Source organism: Taudactylus pleione, unplaced genomic scaffold (genome assembly GCF_031769625.1).
Source record: "Taudactylus pleione unplaced genomic scaffold, aTauple2 ptg001628l, whole genome shotgun sequence".
Classification (NCBI taxonomy): Eukaryota; Metazoa; Chordata; class Amphibia; order Anura; family Myobatrachidae; genus Taudactylus; species Taudactylus pleione.
In genome coordinates, this window is record NW_028286025.1 from 727,587 (window position 1) to 751,145 (window position 23,559).

Here is a 23,559-nt window from a genome sequence, read left to right on the forward strand (position 1 = left end):
CACCAGGAGAGAACAGTAGTATATGTGCCTGGGTTACACCAGGAGAGAACAGTAGTGTATGTGCCTGGGTTACACCAGGAGAGAACAGTAGTATATGTGCCTGGGTTACACCAGGATAGAACAGTAGTATATGTGCCTGGGCTACACCAGGAGAGAACAGTAGTATATGTGCCTGGGTTACACCAGGAGAGAACAGTAGTATATGTGCCTGGGTTACACCAGGAGAGAACAGTAGTATATGTGCCTGGGATACACCAGGAGAGAACAGTAGTATATGTGCCTGGGTTACACCAGGAGAGAACAGTAGTATATGTGCCTGGGTTACACCAGGAGGGAACAGTAGTATATGTGCCTGGGTTACACCAGGAGAGAACAGTAGTATATGTGCCTGGGTTACACCAGGAGAGAACAGTAGTATATGTGCCTGGGCTACACCAGGAGAGAACAGTAGTGTATGTGCCTGGGATACACCAGGAGAGAACAGTAGTATATGTGCCTGGGTTACACCAGGAGAGAACAGTAGTATATGTGCCTGGGATACACCAGGAGAGAACAGTAGTATATGTGCCTGGGTTACACCAGGAGAGAACAGTAGTGTATGTGCCTGGGTTACACCAGGAGAGAACAGTAGTATATGCAGCTGGGTTACACCAGGAGAGAACAGTAGTATATGTGCCTGGGCTACACCAGGACAGAACAGTAGTATATGTGCCTGGGATACACCAGGAGAGAACAGTAGTATATGTGCCTGGGTTACACCAGGAGAGAACAGTAGTGTATGTGCCTGGGTTACACCAGGAGAGAACAGTAGTATATGTGCCTGGGTTACACCAGGAGAGAACAGTAGTATATGTGCCTGGGTTACACCAGGAGAGAACAGTAGTATATGTGCCTGGGTTACACCAGGAGAGAACAGTAGTATATGTGCCTGGGATGTGGCTTCCCAAACACAGTAGTTAATGCTTAAATTACAGTGCATAATACATGCCCAATACAGTACATATTTTTAATTAATAAAGATGCATTCAGCGTGTTAAAAGAAAGTAGGCTAAGACGCAAATACAAAATTAAAGTTTGTATTAAGTTGAAATCAAACCTCCTCTAACCCAGTCTAACCCCCTTAGCGCAAAAGGTGGTAAGTGCATAATGAGCCTGACTGACCAATGCACGCAGTCGCAGCTGCATCATTTTCCCGCGGCCGTGTCTTTGTGATAATGCTATGACCGATGCTCTTCCTACCAAGACGTCCGCTGGCTGCAGCACTAATCCATCTCTGTGCCACCATCGCTGCACTATCCCTATGGCAGGCGCAATTTCTCTCTCTGTACGTGGCGTCCTGTGCCTGCGATACTGCAGCAATTGACGCAGTCGCTGTCACAACACGCCTGTGCCTGCCTAACCATCCCCGTTACCTTAAAGGGCTATTCATTCTGCGCCTCCTGGCGGTAACCATCAGGTCGTATGCGTGATTCGAACGCATACGCAGACATAAAACAGTGCCCGCTTGCCTGCTAAATCGACAATGCGTGCACCTCTGAATCGAACCCAATGTGTGCCAGTCAACACAGCTACGAATGCACATTCTCCTAGGGGCCAGAGCAGAGATCCGCGCTAACTAGTGACTCGGGGCTGGTCGCGATAAAGTGAATCTCCCGGCTTAAATGCCGGGCACGATGCAGTCAACTGAGCAGCTCTAGGCACTTGACCGGGGAGCTACATCCCCGAGGTACACTACTAATTGAATTCCTCCCATAGGCTGGAGCACTCAACCTCTCGTCCCCAGCGGCTGCGGGACTACAAGTCCCAGCACTTCATGACAGCCTTATCCGGTTGCCTAAGCCTTATTTCCCTTTCTCAACATTTAGCGGAAAAATAAAATGCCATTCATTTCAGATGAAAGAGTAAAGTGACTTATCTGTAGCAGAGAAAAAAAAAAGCAAAGTTACAATACTTATAGGTTCATATGATTTCGGGAAGAAAAAAGAAACTAGAATAAAAGGATATTCAGCGTTGTCCTTGAGCTCTGGACAATAACTAAATTACCCGTCTACAACAATACCAGCATGAGCAGCTGAGCGTATAAACGGCATTTATTTTGTGAGATGTTTCCTGTTAGGCATACCAGGGGAAAGGATGAACAGTGACCATATAGCCCATGTTACTTCCTTGTAAAGAATACAGCCTTATAATGACCTGGGGGCCCTTATCTAATCTATTCTGTGCAACTGAGCTGTAAAAGGGTGACAGACTGCTGCAAGACACACCTTGAACCTCTGTTTCATACCTTGCACAAAACATACCATGAAAGTCAGATCTATGTTGCACTGCAGGGAAAACAAGCCAGTTACAGGAAGCTGCAGGTCGTTGCAGACGGTCTACCTACAGTACATGAGATCTTCTGCTTAATGCCACAACGCTTCCCTAGTGGGACTGAGCATTTGGGCAGAAACTCCCAGAACCCATCAGCTCATACTGGGCGCATTTCACGTACAACGGTGCAAGTTATCCGAGGGCGGCGTCAAAAAAAAAAAAAACAGTGGCGAATAAACTTTGAACCATTCGGTCCCGCTCATATAACAAGTGATTGGGTAAACTCAATGAGCAATGAAGTGTGGGCCAATTGTTTTTTTTTTGTTTTGTTTTGTTTCTTTAATAATCGTCCCTTGATAATTGATTCCCTTTGACTATTTATTTTCTTCTCCTATTGTGTTAACCCCCTAGAATTCCCCTTTTAGGAAAGAAACACACCAGTGTGGCTTTAATTAGGTTCCAAATCGTTATTCCTGCCGAAAAAGGCCACCTCCTACCCTCTTTCCAACTTTGCGGTAAGGAAAACCTTTCTACGCCAGCGTACAGCAGCCATGCTCACCGAGCCGCCTTCTAATCAGATGGCGCGCAACTTCAGTTCACTTATCATCTACTGATAAGTCTGTAAATAGAAGTATCACCGGCTCGCCAGACTGAATTTTCCCTTCAAGAAAAATAAAAAATTTTTAAAAAGTTTTCTTTTTCTTTGCCCAAGTGTTGCGTCTCTAGGTCTGAGCCATTCTACTGACTTCCTCCCTCATTTTAATTGGCCTCTCCTTCAGCGTGCCTGTGTATTGGTGTATCTGCCCTTCCTGTAATTAGGCTACGGCTTTTCCTTTAGGGGTAGTGACATCAGGTGTCACCGTGGGGGCCTCCATCCGCGGGTGCCAGTGCAAAACTTAACACATGCCAAACTTCACAGAATCCAGATTGACACACACAGCAGCCAAATGGTAAGCTCCTTTGAACCGGGGAAATGACTTGCACTTTGTCTATTAAGAATCCTAAGCAGATATGATGAATGTCAGGGACCTGCCTTGTTACAGGGAAGTCTACTGCCCATCATGGTAAGCAGCAATAAATGGGGGCATATTTAGCAAAAAGACAGCCCTGATAATTAGCTGTCATGACTTTTTTTTTTTCTTAAAGGGATAATCCCGGCCATTGCATTCAACAATCAATCGTGTACACACACACACACACACACACAGCTTTAACTAATCTCTATTTGTAACAAAATAATTAAAAATGAAATCAGATGGCTTATTACGTGCCAGCGTTTATCTCCGCTTCCCAGAACCAGCTGCAAGTTTCTGCGTCAGTGTCCTGAAACCATCAGATCATTGCACCAGTTCGGCGTCAGTCGTGGCAGTTAGCCCCGGAACGGTCGGAGACTGCGTAGAGTTGTACTACAGTAACTACTTTACTGTATTGTGGCACGTTGGTTTTACTACCAGGAGTCGCCATGCCTACACGTGCCACGTTCAGCACCATGGTTAAGGGGGCCCCTCACTGACCCCTAGAAGTGATGAACTCTCCAGCAGGGTACACACTGAGCGATGTGTACCCAGCCGATATACGGGCCGACATAACGGATCCTGCGTACACATTAGAACGAGGTAATGTACGACGGAATGATACCTCGTCCCGTCCTTCATTACCTGCAACGGGGCCGCTTGCGGTATCGACTAGTTGGGCGTGCAGCACGGCCGGCGGGACGATGTCGCAAGCGTCTGCGGGAGCGCGCATATTGGTCGTACACACTGAGCGATGCGGCCAATGTGTCGTTCCGCTTCAGCCTGGAAACTACGTATCGTGCGGACATCGCTCCAGTGTGTACAAGGCTTAAAACCCAGACATGACGTGGGATACTAGACATATTTCTTTTTAGCTGGCTATTTACTTATGCGTGTGTGTTAGAATTAAAAAAATTACTTCATCTTTTTTGAGTAAAGAGCGAAAATTAATTTTACCATCAAGTGTCATCCCTATAGATCAATTTTTTTTTTGTAAGGCGCGCTTGGACTTGTAGTTCCACAACAGCTATAGAGCCACAGTTTTCCTGGCATTTACAAACTAAGCCGAGGCACATCCCAAATTGCACCAGGAAAGGAAAAAGCTGCTCCCTGACTACGCCGCCCAATCGCGGGGAAGACTTCTGTATGGAATGTCCTAATCTGCGCAAAATAATGAGGAATGACAACGCTTCTCTGTGCTTCTGTCATTAATATTGTATATTTTCTATGATATTTAGTTTTTTGTGAGAGCGAGGTAATCACGTTTGTATACAGAAAAAAAAATGTTAATATACTAGTTCATTGGCATTGTAGCTATAAAACAAGCCACTCTTCCCATAACTGATACTACTGAGCACCTGCACGTAATAAGCATAATTATCTGCTATATGATGTACGGGTCTTTCCAAGTCAGGCTGCAGCACCAGAGGACTCTGTTATGCCAGCTACAATAGTTTTATTGCACTTGGTGCCCAAAAGGAAGCAGCGGGCGGTAATTGTGCACAGAAAAGGCAACTTCACATAAGTCTTTGTGTTTCCTGCTTATGATAATCACGTGGGCACTAAATATGCCATAAGTCATATACTGCATATATCACATGAACATGTGATATATATGGGCAGGATGGCTTACTAACATAATAGGCAAGATATAACACATGATATGATACAGTAGTAAGCAAAGTCAAGCACTCTAGCTGCTGTGGAACTACATATGCCAGCATGCCCAGCCAAAGTTCTGCTAAAACTGTGGCAGGACATGCTGGCCTGTGTGGATCCACACCAGCTGGAGTACCGGAAGTATCCCTATACCTGGAACAAATGTTTCCATAGTAGCCATGTAAACAGTGCACTTCTCAATGTTCCCCAAGGAGGCATATTCACTAAAACGTCTAAAATGGGAAAGTTGAGGTATTGACCAAAGCAGCCAATCAGATTCTAGCTATCATTTTGCACAGGGCACTAGCTAAATGATAGCTAGCATCTCATTGGTTCATACAGGAAACAGCTTATTTAAAAAAAACAATACAGTAAAGCTACTCCTATTTACTTCATTACTACTAAAAATCCATTTCTAGCACTTACTTTTGGGGAAATATATTAGAAGCCTTTTTAAAAGGCTCTTAGATTTAACTGACTATGGAATGTACATTCATTCATTTGTTGATTTATTCCCTAACGCCATAGTGAGCTGTTTCTTATACCCAATCTGACATATTAAGTTATTCACACTTATTCCGTCTCCCGATCCTCTTCTACACAGTAAAAAAAAAAAAAATTAAATAACAAAATACGTCCATAAATGGCAATGGCTGCGGACCTAAGGATTCAATTACGCTAAAATAATTAATGCTTCTGCCAAATTAAATTACTCTTTACATCCGAGCTGTCCACGTTTTATTCTGTCATCTTTCCAGTTTATTAAATAGAAGTGTTTTGTTTTAAGCAGAGAGAGAATTTTTTTTTTTTTATAAATGTGATTGTTGTGCAGTTAAATAAAAATAAAATAAAAAAAAGAAGCCGTTTTAGTTCAGCTGACACAGCAGAGTCTATGCTACCATTTCTGGGATTAACCTATAATTGCTCTAAAAGTTTGTGAATACAAAAATCTCTGCCAAATGGAAAAAAAAAAATATATATATATAAAAATAAAATAAAAAATAAAAAATCTCTCCCACAAAGAATAAAAAAAATAAAAATTAAAAAAAAAACAAGAAAAAATGTCATATAAGCTACTGAGGCTTCCCGTCACCAACCTGAGAAATAAAACTATCACACGAAAAGCAAGAAAATAATAATAATTCCTCATTTCTGCTTTCTGGCCCTGTGTTTTGCCCGCCTCTTAACAACAGTAATCTGCAAAACCACGCTGGGAGACACGAAACCCATTGCTCTCTTATCACAAATGCTACGATCTGCATCTCCCATCTCTGGCTGGAATTTCGAAAATTCCAACGTTCCAAATAGCTTCAGTCATCGGTAACTTCTGCAGGGAGAAACTATTTTAAGCCTTTATGTCTTAGTAAACTGTATATATACTCTTGGCTTCGCTGGAGAAACAATTTCTATGACACGGAATGGATGGCAAGTTAGCATTCTAGGAAAAGGGGAAAGGGAACTCTCCTTCACACAGACTTCAGGATAAATAGGTTTAGGATTAGCGTTAATCCCCAGACTTCTAACATGCAAATCAATGCAACTTCAGACTCATAAGGTAGAGAAAGTATCTGCACTAGCCAGATGAAAGCTGCGAGTTCACATGATAGAAATGGAGATTCTGAGGCTTTAATCTGCTGATTAAATACTTGTATAAATGGTGCTTATTACATGTGACTGGGTAGAGACGGGGTCAGTGCTAGAAGCTATAGCGTACGCACAGGCAGGCACTCTTTGCACAAATGAACCACGGTGCGTGACTCTCGACGGAGGCTTTATCCCTAGGTCCTATATAAATGACGCTGGTAAACATTTACTGCTCGCTTGTCGATATGTAGGGATCTATGTACTAAGCTTCGGAGAGAGATAAAGTACCAATCAATCAGCTCCTGTCACTTTACAGGCTGTGCTTGAAAAAAATGACAGTTAGGAGCTGATTGGGTGGTACTTATCTATGTCCACTTTATCTCTCTTCAAGGCTTAGTACACAGACCCAATAACCACATAGTACTGGCTCCTGATTACCCATAGCATCCTCATGTTATATGAGGCAGGCAGCGTGCTCCTGCAGAGAATGTAGCCAGCTGACAATCAAACATGGACACACATGAACATGTGAGCCACACCGATTGGTCATTAATAAGTTCTGAGGATGCACCCATTCTATATGTTAAGAGTCAACCCAACAGCATAATCTGGGAGCATTAAAAACAAAAGCAGGTGAACTCTAAATGACCAGTGTTGTCTGTCACGTTGAAGTGTGTCTTCTGCACTAAAATCTGGGGACAAATCAGGATTTCGGTGGCTTAATACTAAGGATTCGGCTAAAAGCCTATAGGACTCATAAGCCAAGTATGGCTAATTGTGCTTCCCTTGTTCTTTCTGAACATCTATAAAACACATTGTTCTCTCTTCCTCTATACACACATAGAATTCTTGTTTCTGTGCAAGTGGGAATGAGGCCCAGTGGGAGCATTATGGCCTTTTTGGGACAAGACACAAGACAACGTCTCTGTCCCGCCACAGCAGCATCAACAGAGAAGTGGACCATTACCTGCAATGTTCTCCTGCTTCGGACAAATTCCTTTCGTAGGCGTGAGAAGACGGTCTTCCTCGTCCGGCGTGACCTGGATACCGATTTCCACCGGCTCTGCCACTTTCCTGAGCTCGGAGCGAGATGGGGGTGGAGGGCTATTTTTATCCAGGATCTTTTCATAGCAGCCTCTGCTCGGGCCCCCGCACTGTTTTCTCTTGTGCTCTATAAAAACCAAAATGTCTCCCAGGGGGAAATTCATTTGACACTGTCCACATGTTAACAAGTCTGGGTCAGTCCCGCTGCCGGACAGGCCGATGGTCACCGGTTCCGGGATGGGAAGACCGTCGTCGTCATCTGTGATCACCGTTTCGACATGGCGCTGCTCAGCTGTAATGGGGCACACAAAAACAAAAAAAAATAATGAGACTGACTAGTGGCCATATATATGAGACCAGTAACCTGTCACAGAATCATAATAAAAATCATCCACAAAAAGAAAATATACCAATTAGAAGCATTATGCTTTTTGAACAAAAACAAAATGGGCATAAATAACATTGCAAACCAAAAAAAAAAAAAAACAATACAATCGACAAGTCGGGGAGTATTTACACCCTGTAATGTGTGCCATTATAAAATAGTATGCATACATTGCGAGATTGAATTTATTTTTGCAACTTCAAACACTTGACAGGTTCAGAAATAAAATACTTCTTGAAAACTGCATTTGTTCAACCACACAGACCCTCAACACGCTAGGTACCTCTCTCAGCGTTAACCTTCCAGGAGATAATTGAACCTGTCCACATACAGATATATTTTAACAGACAACCTCTTTTTTCCCCATAAACCGTGCCCGAGGACATCTGTGTTAAAGTTATCGATGGCATAAACAAGTAGACAAACGGATAGATGTCTCCTAATAGCTGCTAGTTCCTGTAACCCCCCCTTCTTCCTCACCCCCTCTGTCATAGGAGATACGGCAATGCCCTCGGCAATACATAACACTTGAGATTATACCTGTAATTTCTCACTCGCTACATGTAATGCATCTCCCGGTATTTGTATTGTTTTTTTTTCCCCCGACTCTGAGGCATTATACCGACAAACAAAAATAAACGCGCGAGAGTAAAAAAAATCTGCGACTTTCGATCATCGATAAGTGACATGCAACCTCAAAAAAAATAAAAAATAAAATAAAAAGTCACTTCGAGCACCAGACACACAAAAATAATCGAGAGAAAAAAACAAAAACATGTGGTTATCATTTGCAAGATTACTCAGGATGGTAATTAATCGCCAGAGAAAGTAGTAACCGTGGCAAATTATTATATTTTTTTTATTATTATTATTTTGCTGTGTGACTCAAGAACACAATGTTTTTGCATGAAATGTCCCCAGTCTTTTAATCTAAACAAATATTACCGCTAAGGAGGCTTATAGTAGGAAAATGTAATGGGATTTATTTATTTTTGGGCAAGATGCGTAACCAGCTGCTGGTAATAATGCCCAGGGAAAGTCTTCACCAAAAGGATGGTTAAAAAAATAAATATTCACCGGAAACAGTTCTGAACTTACCCTATTCTATGCTTCCTGTTCATTTTGTAGGTGCGCCTGCACTTGACCAACACTGATATTTATTTAAATAAATATATATATATATATATATATATATATATAATTATTTTTTTTTTTATTTATTTTTTTTTTTACACAAAATCATAAACATATAATTTTTCTAGTGCTCCCGACGCCCGGCATATTTTTGCATTAGGCAGACCGGCGCAGCTAGTAACCACAGTAGTGGTATATTCAGACCATTCATGCAAAATGGCGCGGACAGCGAAACTATTATCAAAACGCTTGATAGGCCCTCACCAGGATAATGCCTAAAAATAGAAAAAAAAAACAAGATCTCCCGGGAGTGTATTATACTTGGGGGTGACAATCTTAAAGGGACCCGGGCCACGCCCGGTCATAGTAAAGGTAACGTAAGAGACTCTCCAAGTTGAAATGAAAGGGCAAAATACTGTATTACATCATTGGCTGATTTTGTTTCCTCTTTGCATTTGCTGCCAGGTACTGGCTCACAAGACCTCCTAAATGACTGCGTCGTTATTAGAGAAAGTCGTCAGCAGGTGCCTATCCTGTATCCTTCACATTGAAGCCTCCCAGCAGACTATTTTTATACTCCATCAGCACACTGGTCTCAGGGCCTATACTGTCAGCTATTACCTGCTTCCAATGAAACTCAGTATTTAATGTCCCGCTCAAAACTTTGGCACAAAGAGTGATAGCACAAGATAAACATTGTTTTACACCTAGATGCAGCAATGCCATACTCTGCATTTTGCCTTTAATTACAGACATTTACCTATACATCTCTACCCAAATACACCGGTACTGAACAGCATGTCATAGGCACAGAACCTATGTACGTTTTGCACACATATTCCAGGGTACAAGTGAACAGGACACGCATCTATAAAACGTCACATAGCTTTACGGTTTCCAAGTGTGCATTAAACAAAATAGTACCTCCAAATATTGCCTCATTCATCTAGATACACGGTCCCAGGTCAGTCACCCAGGGAGGTCAAACAAATGATCAACTGAGTTATTATGTTTTAATTCCTTGTAATCGTGATCAAAATTCATTACCTTTGTAACCTATGCTACTGGCGGTAACATCCATTTCTGCAATTAATTTTTTTTTTTATTATTATAGCGTGAAAATAAATTTGCCTTGCACCCCAACCCTGGTCTTCCTGCATCTCTTTTTTTGTACAAACAGATCATGGAGAAACACGTTCAGTGCTAAACCTCTTTTAACTCTTTCTCGGACCAATATCGACATAATTCAGGACAGTTATTTTGCATTGCATCTGTCATCAGGACAATAACTCCCTCCTTCAGGATGCACGCATTACACTGTAGCCCCCCGGGAGAGAATTTTGGTGAAATACTAGATAGAACTGAGTCACTTATTCTTAATTTATACCCATGGATATTTCACTCAGCCCCTCCTGGATTTAGGTGTATACTGTTAAAAGAACCTCAGTCGCTTATCCTAGAAATGGGTATTACCCAAAATTGTACAGTTTATTATTAATGCAACTGTGCTGATTAATCCACATATTGCTTTTATTGGACATCTATCTATCTATCATCAAATTAAACACTTTAATACCAGTCTAAACCCCAACAGATGTTCTATTTAATGTACTAAATGCTTTATAAGGAACTAATGCTTCCTTCAAATATATATACACCTATTAACCTCCAATATGCACGTTGATTTTACCAGCTTAATACTACTGATGTGATAAAATTAGGGTTTCGGAGCACACTTTAAGTCTCACCCCTGAGAATTTATATTTCCTATGAAGTAGATATAGTTAAATTGAGTTGTCCTTTGCCTGAAAAATATAAATTTTTTTGGACCACTTAAATCTTCGAAGGACCTGTCACAGATTGCAGGAAGTAATATCTTGCATGCCACTTAAAGTAAAACTTAATAAATCTGAAACATTAAGTTGCAGAGAGGGTTATATAACCGTTCTCTATACCAATCAGCAAAATTCGATTCGGACAAAAATCACGAGCTCTAAAAATGCAGCAAAAAAAACGTTACGTACGACGTAATAGCCAATAATACAGACAGCTTAGAAGACCCAAAACAAACACACGATATCAGCTAAGCATGCACCCGCAAAATGTGTTCTCAAATAACAGGAAGAGTATATTGCAATATGATGTGAATGTCTTTAATTTCATTCATTGGTGGGGTATCTGGTGCAATACACTATCCAACTAGTGCAAATCCACCCATACAGATAATTGTTAAACGTGACGTGTTAAAACAAGGCAGGTACACAAGAAATAAAAATCATTCCATATACATTAATGCATGAAGATGTAAGTAAGGGTGCTTGTTTTTTTTTATACAAATTCCCATCAATTTGCAAAGACAACTGAAATGATCGTTTCAATTTTTTATTTTTTTGCAATTTTAATTTTGCACACTGGTGTTTAATCAGCAATGGCCAAACTGAGGCCATTGAACGCCCATACATAATACAATACTTACCTAACACTGGTCCAATACTGGCCCAGAATTATTTACAGCATACTAGCTGGGCCACAGCAGAAAACAATCAAATATTCTTAATTTGAAGATGTAAATAATGAGACTGTTTGCTGCAAAATAAAGATATTATTTTACCCAGCGGACCTCTATGCTGTCTTTCATTTGCTTTCAAAATCTTGAGGCACTTTTTTTTTATTTGCAGCTAGCTGATTAGGAAGCTGGCTGGCCGATAAACAGATTTAAAAAATATGCATATTTAGCTGCTGTCGGGAGCTTAGAATTTAGCGTGAATGGGGGTAATATAAAAGGCTTCTCTCACAGTTTGTGAGCAGTACTGGAACACATATCCAGGGTTTATTGAAAATATAAATATACTTTATTGAAAAGAGTTTATTGAAACTATAAATATACAGGGGGGGTGGGAGCCAATGCAAATTTCGAGAAATATACTCTTGAATTCTTCTTGCAATATGCAAAGTGAAAAAAAAAAAAAAAAATTGTAAAAAAAAATAATAATAATTTAAAACAATGTCCTAGTGCTACCGTTTTATTACCACAACGTCTCCGTTCTGGGTGTGAAAAGAAAATTTCAATACAAATTTTTAATTATTAATATTTAATTTTTTATTTTTTTTGCACTGCCAACTCTGGGTTTTGATAATATAAAAAAAAAAAAAAATGCATTACGTGTTTGTGGCTATTGTGGGGTTGCTTTTCAAAAATACATGAAATCTCGATATTAACCGTTCGACCGCTGGCGAGCCGAGCCAACACCCCGATGAGTTTGTTGCAAGCAGGGGCAGAGATGTTTGACGTTTTAAGAACTGCATTTTTCTGTTATTATTATTATCATCATTATTATGTCATTCTGTCCAGATACAGTCACTTTACACACACCTTAGTGCACTGCGGAATTAAGTGCGATGAGTTAAATTACCATATGTAATATTGTTCCATGTGTTTGGAAATCACTCCCCCCCCTCTGCCCGCCCTCCCCGCCTTTAAAGGATAGGCAGCGTGCAGTCTGCAGGGCCTCACCGTGCACCATTCAAACATTCAATGAAGTACAGGACTCATCAGATGAATTTCTAGCACTCTGTGTTTAAGACTGAAAGCTCTTTTTTTTTTTTTTTTTTTACGACGGATGACAGCACCAGCTTTTTTTTTTTTCTGACCTAATTTATTTCTCTTTCGGATTACTATAAAAGCTTTCTCTCCTCGTAGGGTAATTCCCCACCTTCTCCTTACTTCCACGCACCCTAAAATGAGAATGAATCAATGGCTGGGCTTGGATAACGTAAGCTTTAGTTGGCTAAACTGTATAATCTTCAATGCAAGTAATAGCATTGTGCTATTATCTGTAAGAAATAAGGCACAAGGAAGTGGAATTTAGGTTACAGGGCAAGGGGGCTGCTTACACCCTGCAATTACCATACAAAGACGGCAGCTTCATCACGTATTGTTAGGCAGCAGAAATCCCTACTAAATAAGGGCCCTTTAATGATGGGGAAGTTTAAAAAGACGAGAGCAACTAAATAAGGCACTAGCTTGTCTTTATTTAAATTACGGTTTAAGTTTGTTACGGAAAAAAAAAAAATCAAAATGCTCCTTGAAATGCTGACTTAGATGTACGTTTCACTTGAAAATCTATGAATCATATCGGCCGCAAGATCAATGACAGACGGTAAAGTTTGTTAACAGTCATAACCCATTGTAGGTCAGTGACGTGCAATGGACAAGATGCAGTCACTCAGGGTGCGAACACAGCACCAAAGATAAGTTGGCTTGACGGGATTTGCCTAAGTAAATGTTCTCTTTGTGCCTCAGATGTTGCAGCAGTAAACAGGCTTGTATGTTGATTTCGACATTTTGCAGTAATGCTACGAAGGAATTACAACCACCAGTTCCGAATCCTACAGGCTCGGAGCTCCCCCTAGTAGCCAATGCTTGTCAGTTAAAATGCCTTAGGGTCCAACTGAGATAGGCAGCTTAAAAAAATTAAATATAAGTAAAGATGCAAAGTCTATTTATTTAATTTTTGTATTTCTTTTTTTTTTTCTAAACTGTTTGCACAAGCACCGAATGACATACTCAAGACAAAGTCACTGGGAGAGTTCGCACTGCAGACATGCAAAGCAGCCCCAAGAACATATTTTTGTCCCAATCAACTTCTGGAAACAAGTGTCAGCTCCTCGTGTTCATAGACTAATCAATCTTTGTCTAGCTGTGCATCCCCTAATGATTCCCAAGACTGCCTCCAACACATGCAAACTATCCTAAATAAATAAAATGGGAATAACTGTTTGCAGACATCCAAATTTCATAAAAGCTTGAAAGAAAATGTGTAAATTCAAAAGTATAACAAAAAATAAAAAAAATATCCCATCCTTGCATGCAAGTGGAAGCTATGGTATATAATGGAGTGTTTTGGAGAGGCTGTAAATACCGTACGTGAACCGGTGACGCTACGTGCATTTGCGTCGCTACCAAGCGAACGATAAAAATGTTCAGAATTCTTTTTTCATGCATAGGCATTTTAGTGACACATACACGTCAGGTTTCTGCCTACCCTGTAAGAGACACCGAACCACAATTGCGTTCCTGCGGGGCGCTACCTTTTTTCGGAAACGAACGAGTTAGAAAACTTAATCCAGTGCGTGAAGACTCTCAATCGCCTGGGTATTACACTGTAGTCATATGATCAATACCTATTTTTCTTCATTGCGTTGGGAAACTATAGTTTCGCTTTCAAACGGTGCATGTCACTATAGACAGATGCTGTAAGTAAATTACACTGCCTGGAATCCCATGGGGAAATAAGCTATCTTTCTGATATACAGAGGAAACCATTCACTCATAGCTGATGTAATCTTAAGGCAGGGATTATGTAATTTATACAAATCAGAGAAGGGAATGGGAGTCGATAGTGTCATTACGGAGGACTTAAAAAGTGAAGAAATTTAAATGTGTATTTAAATGGCAGCCAAGAGGTACCGTGCGCTCTTCACCTCCCTGCAAGCCGCATGCAACGTGCAAATGAAAGAATTTCTCTATCATCGGACATGACGGAGATTAAACTCAGTGTGAAATCCACAAGGGAAAAAAAAAAAAGTGTACGCCATTAAGCATATATTAATTGGAGGTCCCTATTGCAGTTATTTTGTACGCCATTGTCCATGTGTGTACATTTAACATGTGCAGATGGAACGGCTAAAGTTTGCTCATTATAATTTTATATCTGATAAACACAGCTAGACATTGTGGTGGTGGATTCGGTGAGAGGCCTAGATGTCTTCTCGGAGGCAAATAACACATTCTCAGCGATTCTTGCACAGATAAGTCATTTCTGATGTGGTTCTACATTTTTTTCTAACTGCTTAGCGGCGAAGCCTCGCACAGTTTCAGACGCAGAATGGCAGCAAAGCGTAGGTATAAGATTTTTTTTTTCTACTCGCATGACTTAGGCCAAATTCACTAAAAACTCAGAAGGCGATTTCTGACGAGAAGAAAAAAAAAAAAAAAAGGTTTTCCTGGCCCCTAGATTCCTATATAACACCAACCAAAGAGAATTTAAACAATAAACAATAAAAACTGGTTTGACTACTCTCTGAGTTACATCTGCAGGTATTTTCATGCTAAAACATCCGCACTCTTTCTCTCTCGGCCCTCTAGTTGGGAGGCTCATTTTTTGCACAGTCTGATAAATGCTGGATATTATTTTTAATAAGATGCATGACTAGTTCTGCCCCAGAACAGCCGCATGTTGCTGATTTCAGGTCTCGAGCCAGCAAGTAACGCCGTCTAGCCTTCGCTGTAGTTTATTTAGATGTCAACTTGATCCACAGCACAAGGAGGAAGCAAAGCAGTGATGTACGCTGTATAATCAATACACTACAGCTAATTACACAACACAAAGGCACAAGAACTTGCACTCTAACGTGCCTTTAAATGCCGTTTTCTTGGGTACATCCTCTTAATACCTGCGTGGATTTCAGAAGAACTCTTCCAAATCTAGCACATTTATTTTCAACCATAACTTCTTAACTTCATTTGCATAATTTGCTAATCTCTGGTGGGGGGGTTCACCCCAAGCCTAGGTGCCTACTGTATTTCCCGCTTGTTCCTTTTTTTGTATAGTGCAAAACTCAACATGCACACTAAAGAAACAATGGGGGTTAGTAATTCCCAACCATATCATCAGCACTCATCTGTAAAATGACATTCATGTCTTTAATGCCAGCTAGAAGCAAGCACATTGGTTGCAGGGCGGCATGGGAAACAATTAAAAATAATAAAAAAAAGATGAGTGCATAAAGCTGCCCTATTTGGCAACCAAGAAAGCAATTTTTGACCCCACACATCCTAAAAACATATTACAACAGACTTATAATTGACTTTTGCATAAGAGGTCACTGTCAAACCACTCGCAGGACATAGTAGGTTGGGGGGATCAATAGTCCAATGGATACTGACAGCCTAAAAGTAACTCACAATACATTGCCTTTATTAGTATGATATCACTGATACAACTAATTCTAAATAACCCATTGAAAAGCTCATAACTGGGGTGGTGCCAAAAAAAACAAAAAACTAAGCCCTTATCGGCTAGAGGGAGGTTCAACATATCTGCGGCAAGGAAGGGGTTAAGCCGAGTGCCAAAGCACCTCATGAATATTCAAAGGCTTTCAGTGATGTCATTTCTGGATCACCGATCAATAGTCCTAAAATCGGGGAGATGCAAAGAGAAATACAGATATACTCACCTGATTCCCGTCTTCCTACGTCCCTGTGACAGCCATGTTCAGGGGTTCACTGAGGCATTCCCAATCCCAACCCCCCCCCCCCCCAAAAAAATGTACAGGCCTCATACCCCTTGCATCCAGGGGCTCCAATTTTGACACAATCCAGAGATTCCTAAAATTTCAAGTATATGTGATCTACCAAAAAAAAAAAGGGGGTGTGGGGGGGGGGGGGGGTTGGGGTGGGGGGAACACAAAAATGTCACAAAAATAACAGATAGGATTTGAGAACCAGCTGCTCATCCTCTGCAAATCTAAATATTGCACACCAAAATGCAATCATCACATCTCAGCAATGTGCAGGAGGTGCAAAAAATAAACCAGCCTGACAGCAGAGATAATAAACCATATATATATAATAAAACAATAATAACAATAAACATAACAGCTCTCCTATATAGAAGGAATAAAGCATCAATTACCAATTGATCACCCCCACACCCCAAAAAAAAAATATCTCCCATGAAATGAAGAACAATTACCCAGCAAGGAGAGAAGGACTGAGATGCAGCAGGGGAAGGCAGCTCTCCCTGCAAGCCAGAGGAGGAGAGGAGACCCCTTTATATAGCCCTATATATATTTATTTATTTAAATTTGTTAAAATCTACCATAAATATTCTGTCTCTTCCCCCCAAAGCAGCCGGCTCTCTCCCGGTTCATTCACACCGGGCAAATGCAGGGAGAGACAGCCGTGCAATGTGTGCTGGAGCCCAGGGACAACGGGGAGGCTATTGCACTTTATTACTGTTTTGTGTTTTGTTTTATTTAAAGGGCTTGGAAAGGACCGGGATGAAGGGAGGACCAGGCAGCCGCTCGCTGAGTCCGGGCAGTGGGCGGGAAAATGAGCGGAGCCTGGGCTCTCTCCCTTCCCCAGCAGTCACCTCCTCACGTGCAGCAGGGTCCCCTCTATCCCCCTGTACCCACATGTTGTACCAGGACTGGGCACAGCCCTCAGACACCCACCTACTGACTTTATCTGCCCAATTTCCCTGCAAACAGACAATGCAGCCTCCTCACAGTATATATATACATATTAATGGTCAATGCCAGGGGATAGGGGACAGCAGAAAGATGCACCTTTATATCTATAATAAGACTTTATCCACATTATCCTACTAAACACTATTTGGCAATTTGAAGATAGATTAGATAGATAGATAGATAGATAGATAGATAGATAGATAGATAGATAGATAGATAGATAGATAGATAGATAGATAGATAGATAGATAGATAGATCTACATATACATATATATATATATATATATATGTATATATATATATATAATACATGTATATGTATATATAAAATACATGTGTGTATAATATATATATATATATATATATCATACACAAGTACTGCTTAAATCAGTGACAAACACTGCCTTGCTGTTCTGTTTTGCTTTGAAATAATGAAAAATAAATTGGCATACAGCATCTGTAAAATCTGTATTTTGACCATTTAGACAACAAACTAGTCAGTAGTCTTTTTCATGAACAATATATATATATATATATATATATATATATATATAGATAATAATATATATGTATTCATATTGAGGAACAGTAACTTTTTTCTATGAGTACACCATCCACCCCTCAGGTCTGACATCCTCTGCGCTGCTGATATTTTATGCCAGGTGTTCCATAACTCTTCTTCCACTATTAGATTGCAAGCCCTCTGGGGCAAAGTATTGCATTTTACAGCAAATACCTGTAGGACTGGAGTTTGGATGTATTTCAGGTTGGGTTTTGCATGTTCCTTTCTGCCATGAAATGCACACAGGTGAGACCGCAGTACACTAGATGTAACCCAACATTTTAATATACTACCTGGTTTTTGTTTTTCATTTTATCACAAAAGTTTAAAGAATTATTTTTAAATAGATCCCCCTCCCACTAATAAAATATATATAAGACAATATCCTGGTTTCTGCCTAGGTGTACTGCACACTAACCCCATTTGTTACCTTGTTATTTTTACAGGTGTGTTATGGCCTATTATGGAGAAGTCTTTACAGGAGCCCTAACATGCATCTTGGTGTATATGGCTACATGGCAAACTTTAACAACTTACATGAACCCCCAGATGGGCAGCATTGGCATATCCCCACTATCTCATCATTGCCCAGGTGACCTACTTTATACAATGGTCTCCAAAGCAGATACTTATTGTGATGGCAACAACCATGCCATAGGTGGCGGAGGATCCCTGGACCTGTGGGTGCCCATTCCAGATATGTGTCCCATCTCACAGTGCAGTCTCCCTCCCCTTCTAATACATTGATCCAGCACCCCCTCCTCTCTCTCTCCCCCTCCCCAGACTCTACTGCTGCTGCCAGTTTGGTTGCATTTACATTTTTTTTTTTACAACCAGGCAGTTTGTAATCTTGTTACAGCCATGTGTTTGTCATTAGCTCTCCCCTGCCTGTCCTGCCCAGGTTCCCCTCCACCGTCCCCTTTACCCCCTCTAACTTTTACACGAGCACTGCTGCATTGCAATGTCCTAACACTTAATGCATGGTGGGGGAGAGGGTTGCATGGAGTATCTGACATCTGGCAATCATAATATAAGGGATAAAGGACACTGCACAGGATTGCATTACATCACATGAGACCAGGTTAGATAGGATGGATAGATAGATAGATAGATAGATAGATAGATAGATAGATAGATAGATAGATAGATAGATAGATAGATAGATAATTGCATTAGAAGGAGCCAGGTCCTGTGGGTGACTTCTGTGCTGTCAGAGAGGAACCACATGTGCTCAGGAACTTTCCCTTGCCTCCCTCTCTACAAAAACTTTTCCTGCTGGATAGGAAGCTGTTCCCCCCACCACGACCCCCCTCCCCCTGCTCCCAGATCTGGGGGAGCCCCCATGCATTGCAGACTTACGTGTGATAATCTCCCTTTGTAACAAGTGCTGCGGGTTCCCTTGCTTACGACGGGACATTGCCTTTGGCATTTACAGTGGCATCGCCCGGAGATCTGCAGAGACTACCGGGGCTCCTTCCTCCTACTTGTCCTCCTGTTCTCCCCTCTTCTTCTTCCTCCTCCTCCTGCTTTTTCTTCTTCAATGCAAAAAAAAAAACACGCACAAAAAAAATAAAAAAATTCAATATAAAAAAAAATGAGACCTCGGTGCCCACAGCTCAACCACAAGGAAAGCACTTCTCCACTTGGGTTTTCTTCTTAAGTTAGGGGCTGGTTGCTGTGCCCACTCCAGTTATGTCCACGGTGCCCGGCAGTGACACTTCTCCCATCAATGCAAAAGAAAAAAAAAAATGCAATAAAAATGATTGCCCAAAAGAATGCCCAAAATGAATAATGCAGAAGAGAGAGGGGGGAGCAGCCCCTGCTGGTTGTGGGGTGCTGACAGAGAGTGGGTCCTGCTTGCAGTCAGCCTGGCACTGCCCTGCAATTCACTGCCCAGCACTTTGCACTGCTCCACTTGGCTGGCACTGGAGAGGGGGTGGGGGGAGAGGACTATTTAATGGTGAAGATGGCGGAGTCCTGGTTCTCTGGGAGCTCTCTGTCTCTCTATGGCTGGGTCTGCCTCTGTACAATGGGATAAAATTCAAGTTCAAGTACGGACGTGACGTTTAATCTGCACCAGAGACTAAAAGACCGAGAGACTAGGAGCACTGGGGGCGACTAGTGGTGGCTTTTTAACATTGTACCCTGGAACACAACAAGAAGGGAGAGAAAGCACATGCCTGCAGCTCATTGTGCCACTCTCCTGCTCCTGCACTGCACCCTTTCTGCACTCACACTGCACCCTCTCTGCACTCACACTGCACCCTCTCTGCACTCACACAGCACCCTCTCTGCACTCACACTACACCCTCTCTGCACTCACACTGCACCCTCTCTGCACTCACATTTCACCCACTCTGCACTCACACTGCACCCTCTGTGCACTCACACTGCACCCTCTCTGCACTCACACACCACCCACTCTGCACTCACACAGCACCCTCTCTGCACTCACACTACACCCTCTCTGCACTCACACTGCACCCTCTCTGCACTCACATTTCACCCACTCTGCACTCACACTGCACCCTCTCTGCACTCACACTGCACTCACACTGCACTCACATTACACCCTCTCTGCACTTACACTACACCCTCTCTGCACTCACACTACACCCTCTCTGCACTCACACAGCACCCTCTCTGCACTCACACAGCACCCTCTCTGCACTCACACAGCACCCTCTCTGCACTCATACAGCACCCTCTCTGCACTCACACTGCACCCTCTCTGCACTCACACTACACCCTCTCTGCACTCACATTTCACCCACTCTGCACTCACATTTCACCCACTCTGCACTCACACTACACCCTTTCTGTACTCACACTGCACCCTCTGCACTCACACTAGACCCTCTCTACCCTCACACAGCACCCTTTCTGCACTCACACAACACCCTCTCTGCACTCACACTGCACACTCTCTGCACTCACATAGCAACCTTTCTGCACTCACATTTCACTCACTCTGCACTCACACAGCACCCTCTCTGCACTCACATTGCACCCTCCCTTTCGGCACTTACACTATACCCTCTCTGCACTCACACTACACCCTCTCTACACTCACACTACACTCTCTCAGCACTCACACTACACCCTCTCTGCACTCACACTACACTCTCTCAGCACTCACACTACACCCTCTCTACACTCACACTACACCCTCTCTGCACTCACACTACACCCTCTCTGCACTCACACTACACTCTCTCAGCACTCACACTATACCCTCTCTGCACTCACACTACACTCTCACCACTCACACTACACTCTCTCTGTACTCACACTGCACTCTCACCACTCACACTACACTCTCTCTGTACTCACACTGCACTCTCACCACTCACACTAGACTCTCTCTGTACTCACACTGCACCCACTACTGGCCTCCAGCAGTGACAAACTACACTCAACTATTTAATCTGGGAAGGGTGGGGGGCAGAGGTCACCTCACTCCACACTCAGCCCTTACAATCCAGATCTGCACCTAGAGAGAGTAAAGAAATGTCTCTCATGCAAAGAGAATAAGAGCTGCCAGTTTCTCCTAGGAATTCATTCCCTCTATGCACACAGGTATGAGGCAGCTGCTGAGATTAGATGCACAATAAAAAGCTGCTTACAACCTAAATGAATCTATATATTATTTTTACCCATCACTTAGGAACCCTTTCATGACATGCACCTCATCCTCCCAAAAATACATACCCCAGGTACGGAGAAAGGGTTAAATCCAGTTATTTAGTGCACATTCTACCAAAAGACAAAACTGAGATAGAGATATTTGCTTCATTTCTGTTATTTAGCCACTAGGCAGGTTAGTCATGACTGTGTGTAATATACAGCAGCAAATATTGCTGTTTATATTTATATCAGTTAATATTTGCCTGAATTCATTAAGCAAGACTAAAGGACACGCAGCCATGGGAAATGCCTGCCCTTGCCTTCTGAGTCCCCTCCACCCCACCCCACCTCCCCTAAAAAAACTAAACAAAAAGAAACACATCAACCTCTAAGAATATATATGTATTTAAATGAACAATTAATGGTCCCACAGCTAGTAATTGCCCATGTCTGCATCCAAATCTTCAGGCGCTGTGACTGTGTATGGAGCTATGTTAATCTGTGGGGTAAAACATCACAATAGCAGTGTAAATCGTAGATGATCGATGAAAAATTTGCAATAATTAAATAGCAGTGATAATAATAAGTGACTTGCTTTATCTCCTGAAGAACATCTTTTCTCAGGGACATGCATTGTGATCACACAGAAGGTGAAAAGTGTAAAAGGATAAGACTGTTTAATTGTAGACGGATGGTTACAATACATGAGAGACAGTCAGAAGTATTTGCAATACTGCTGTCTGCAAAGACATTCATTTTTACCATTATTACCTCCATGCATAACCATTAACACTGCAGTCACACATGAGAAAGCTGAAAGTGGAACTAGCTCTCACACTCCAGCCTGCATCACTTCACTTCATTTTAAATAGATAAAAAAAAAAAAAGATTCATGTTTTGTATGACTGTACTTTTAAACCGTTAAATCATATCAATTTATTATTCAGCGTTTAACGCCTGAAACAGCATTTTGCACCTTTCAAGTTAGTGACTGCGCCAGCACACTCCAAGGATTAATGCACATGGCTGTTGGTACATGTCTTTAAATATAGACCATAAACAGATTTTAAGCCTTTCCATCGCTGTGAGCACATTTCTAATAATAAAAAGAGAACATTTTGATTTGCAGGTGTCCTCACACAAAAACACCAAAAATTCCCTAATAGATTGGTCCAAAAAAAACACAATTTCAGTTCAGCTTATTTAAATTGTTTTAGCACATTGACTATTAAATATTGTTGTTATTTTATGTCTAATAATGTTGGTTGCAAATATTTTAATAGCTGCTATATTTTTGCAGGGGCAATGTAGAGTATATTGCAATATTATTTCCTATTTGACCCGGACAGATGAATAATGATGGCACTACGGTGATAAAAAAACCTCCATCTCTATTTTTTTTCCTAGTCGCTCAGTGGCATCGATGTCTCATTGCCACTTTACTACTGTGCAATGAGAGCGGAGGCTCTGTCCAGCCAGAGCCAGCAGGGTCCTTGCTGCAGGGGATAGGGGAAGGGTGGGGGGATGTCTTATCTTAGCCTGATGTCCCCAGGCGGAATTATAACAAAGTCCAGCACATTCAAACTTCTGTAATGATAGCGTTTTACAGAAACCAGCATGGTGCTGCTGTTCTTGCTCATTTGGTCCAGGAATTCTTTATGTTTTTTGTTTTTTGTTTTTTTTTTAACCCATCACCTGCTTTGCAATAACTTGTAAGTCACGCTAGGCGTAGTAAAGGATAAAGACCGTACTGAGAAAGCGTGCATTAGTTTACGAACCCGTGCAATTATTTAACTGGTTGCATAGGGGTGGGTGGGAGAAATTATTTTCACCGTTGGATGGCTTTAAATAGCATGCAGCACTGGAGGAGTTAATGATATAATTGCTGGTGCTGTGGTTATGAATGGGGATGTCCTCTGTGGCGGATAAGGGGAGGGGGGCAATGAACACCTCCTGCATATCCCATTCCTCTACTTTTGTAAAC

General features: G+C 41.7%; 1 protein-coding gene across 4 annotated transcripts in view; it reads right to left on the reverse strand.

Annotated features, from left to right (window-relative positions):
* BCL11B (BCL11 transcription factor B) overlaps positions 1-19,946 on the reverse strand; it is a 123,338-nt gene extending 103,392 nt beyond the window's left edge. For 3 of the 4 annotated variants that reach the window (XM_088464278.1, XM_088464279.1, XM_088464277.1), the window contains exons 1-2: positions 19,308-19,946; positions 7,534-7,902 (exon numbers count right to left, since the gene is read on the reverse strand). In XM_088464278.1, coding sequence (XP_088320404.1) covers positions 7,534-7,902; positions 19,308-19,377 — 439 coding nt within the window. In that variant the 5' untranslated portion in view covers positions 19,378-19,946. Of the gene's footprint in view, positions 1-7,533; positions 7,903-16,886; positions 16,926-19,307 lie in introns of those variants that run through there. The other variant, XM_088464280.1, reaches the window with a different exon arrangement.
* Between the last annotated feature and the right edge of the window lie 3,613 nt (positions 19,947-23,559).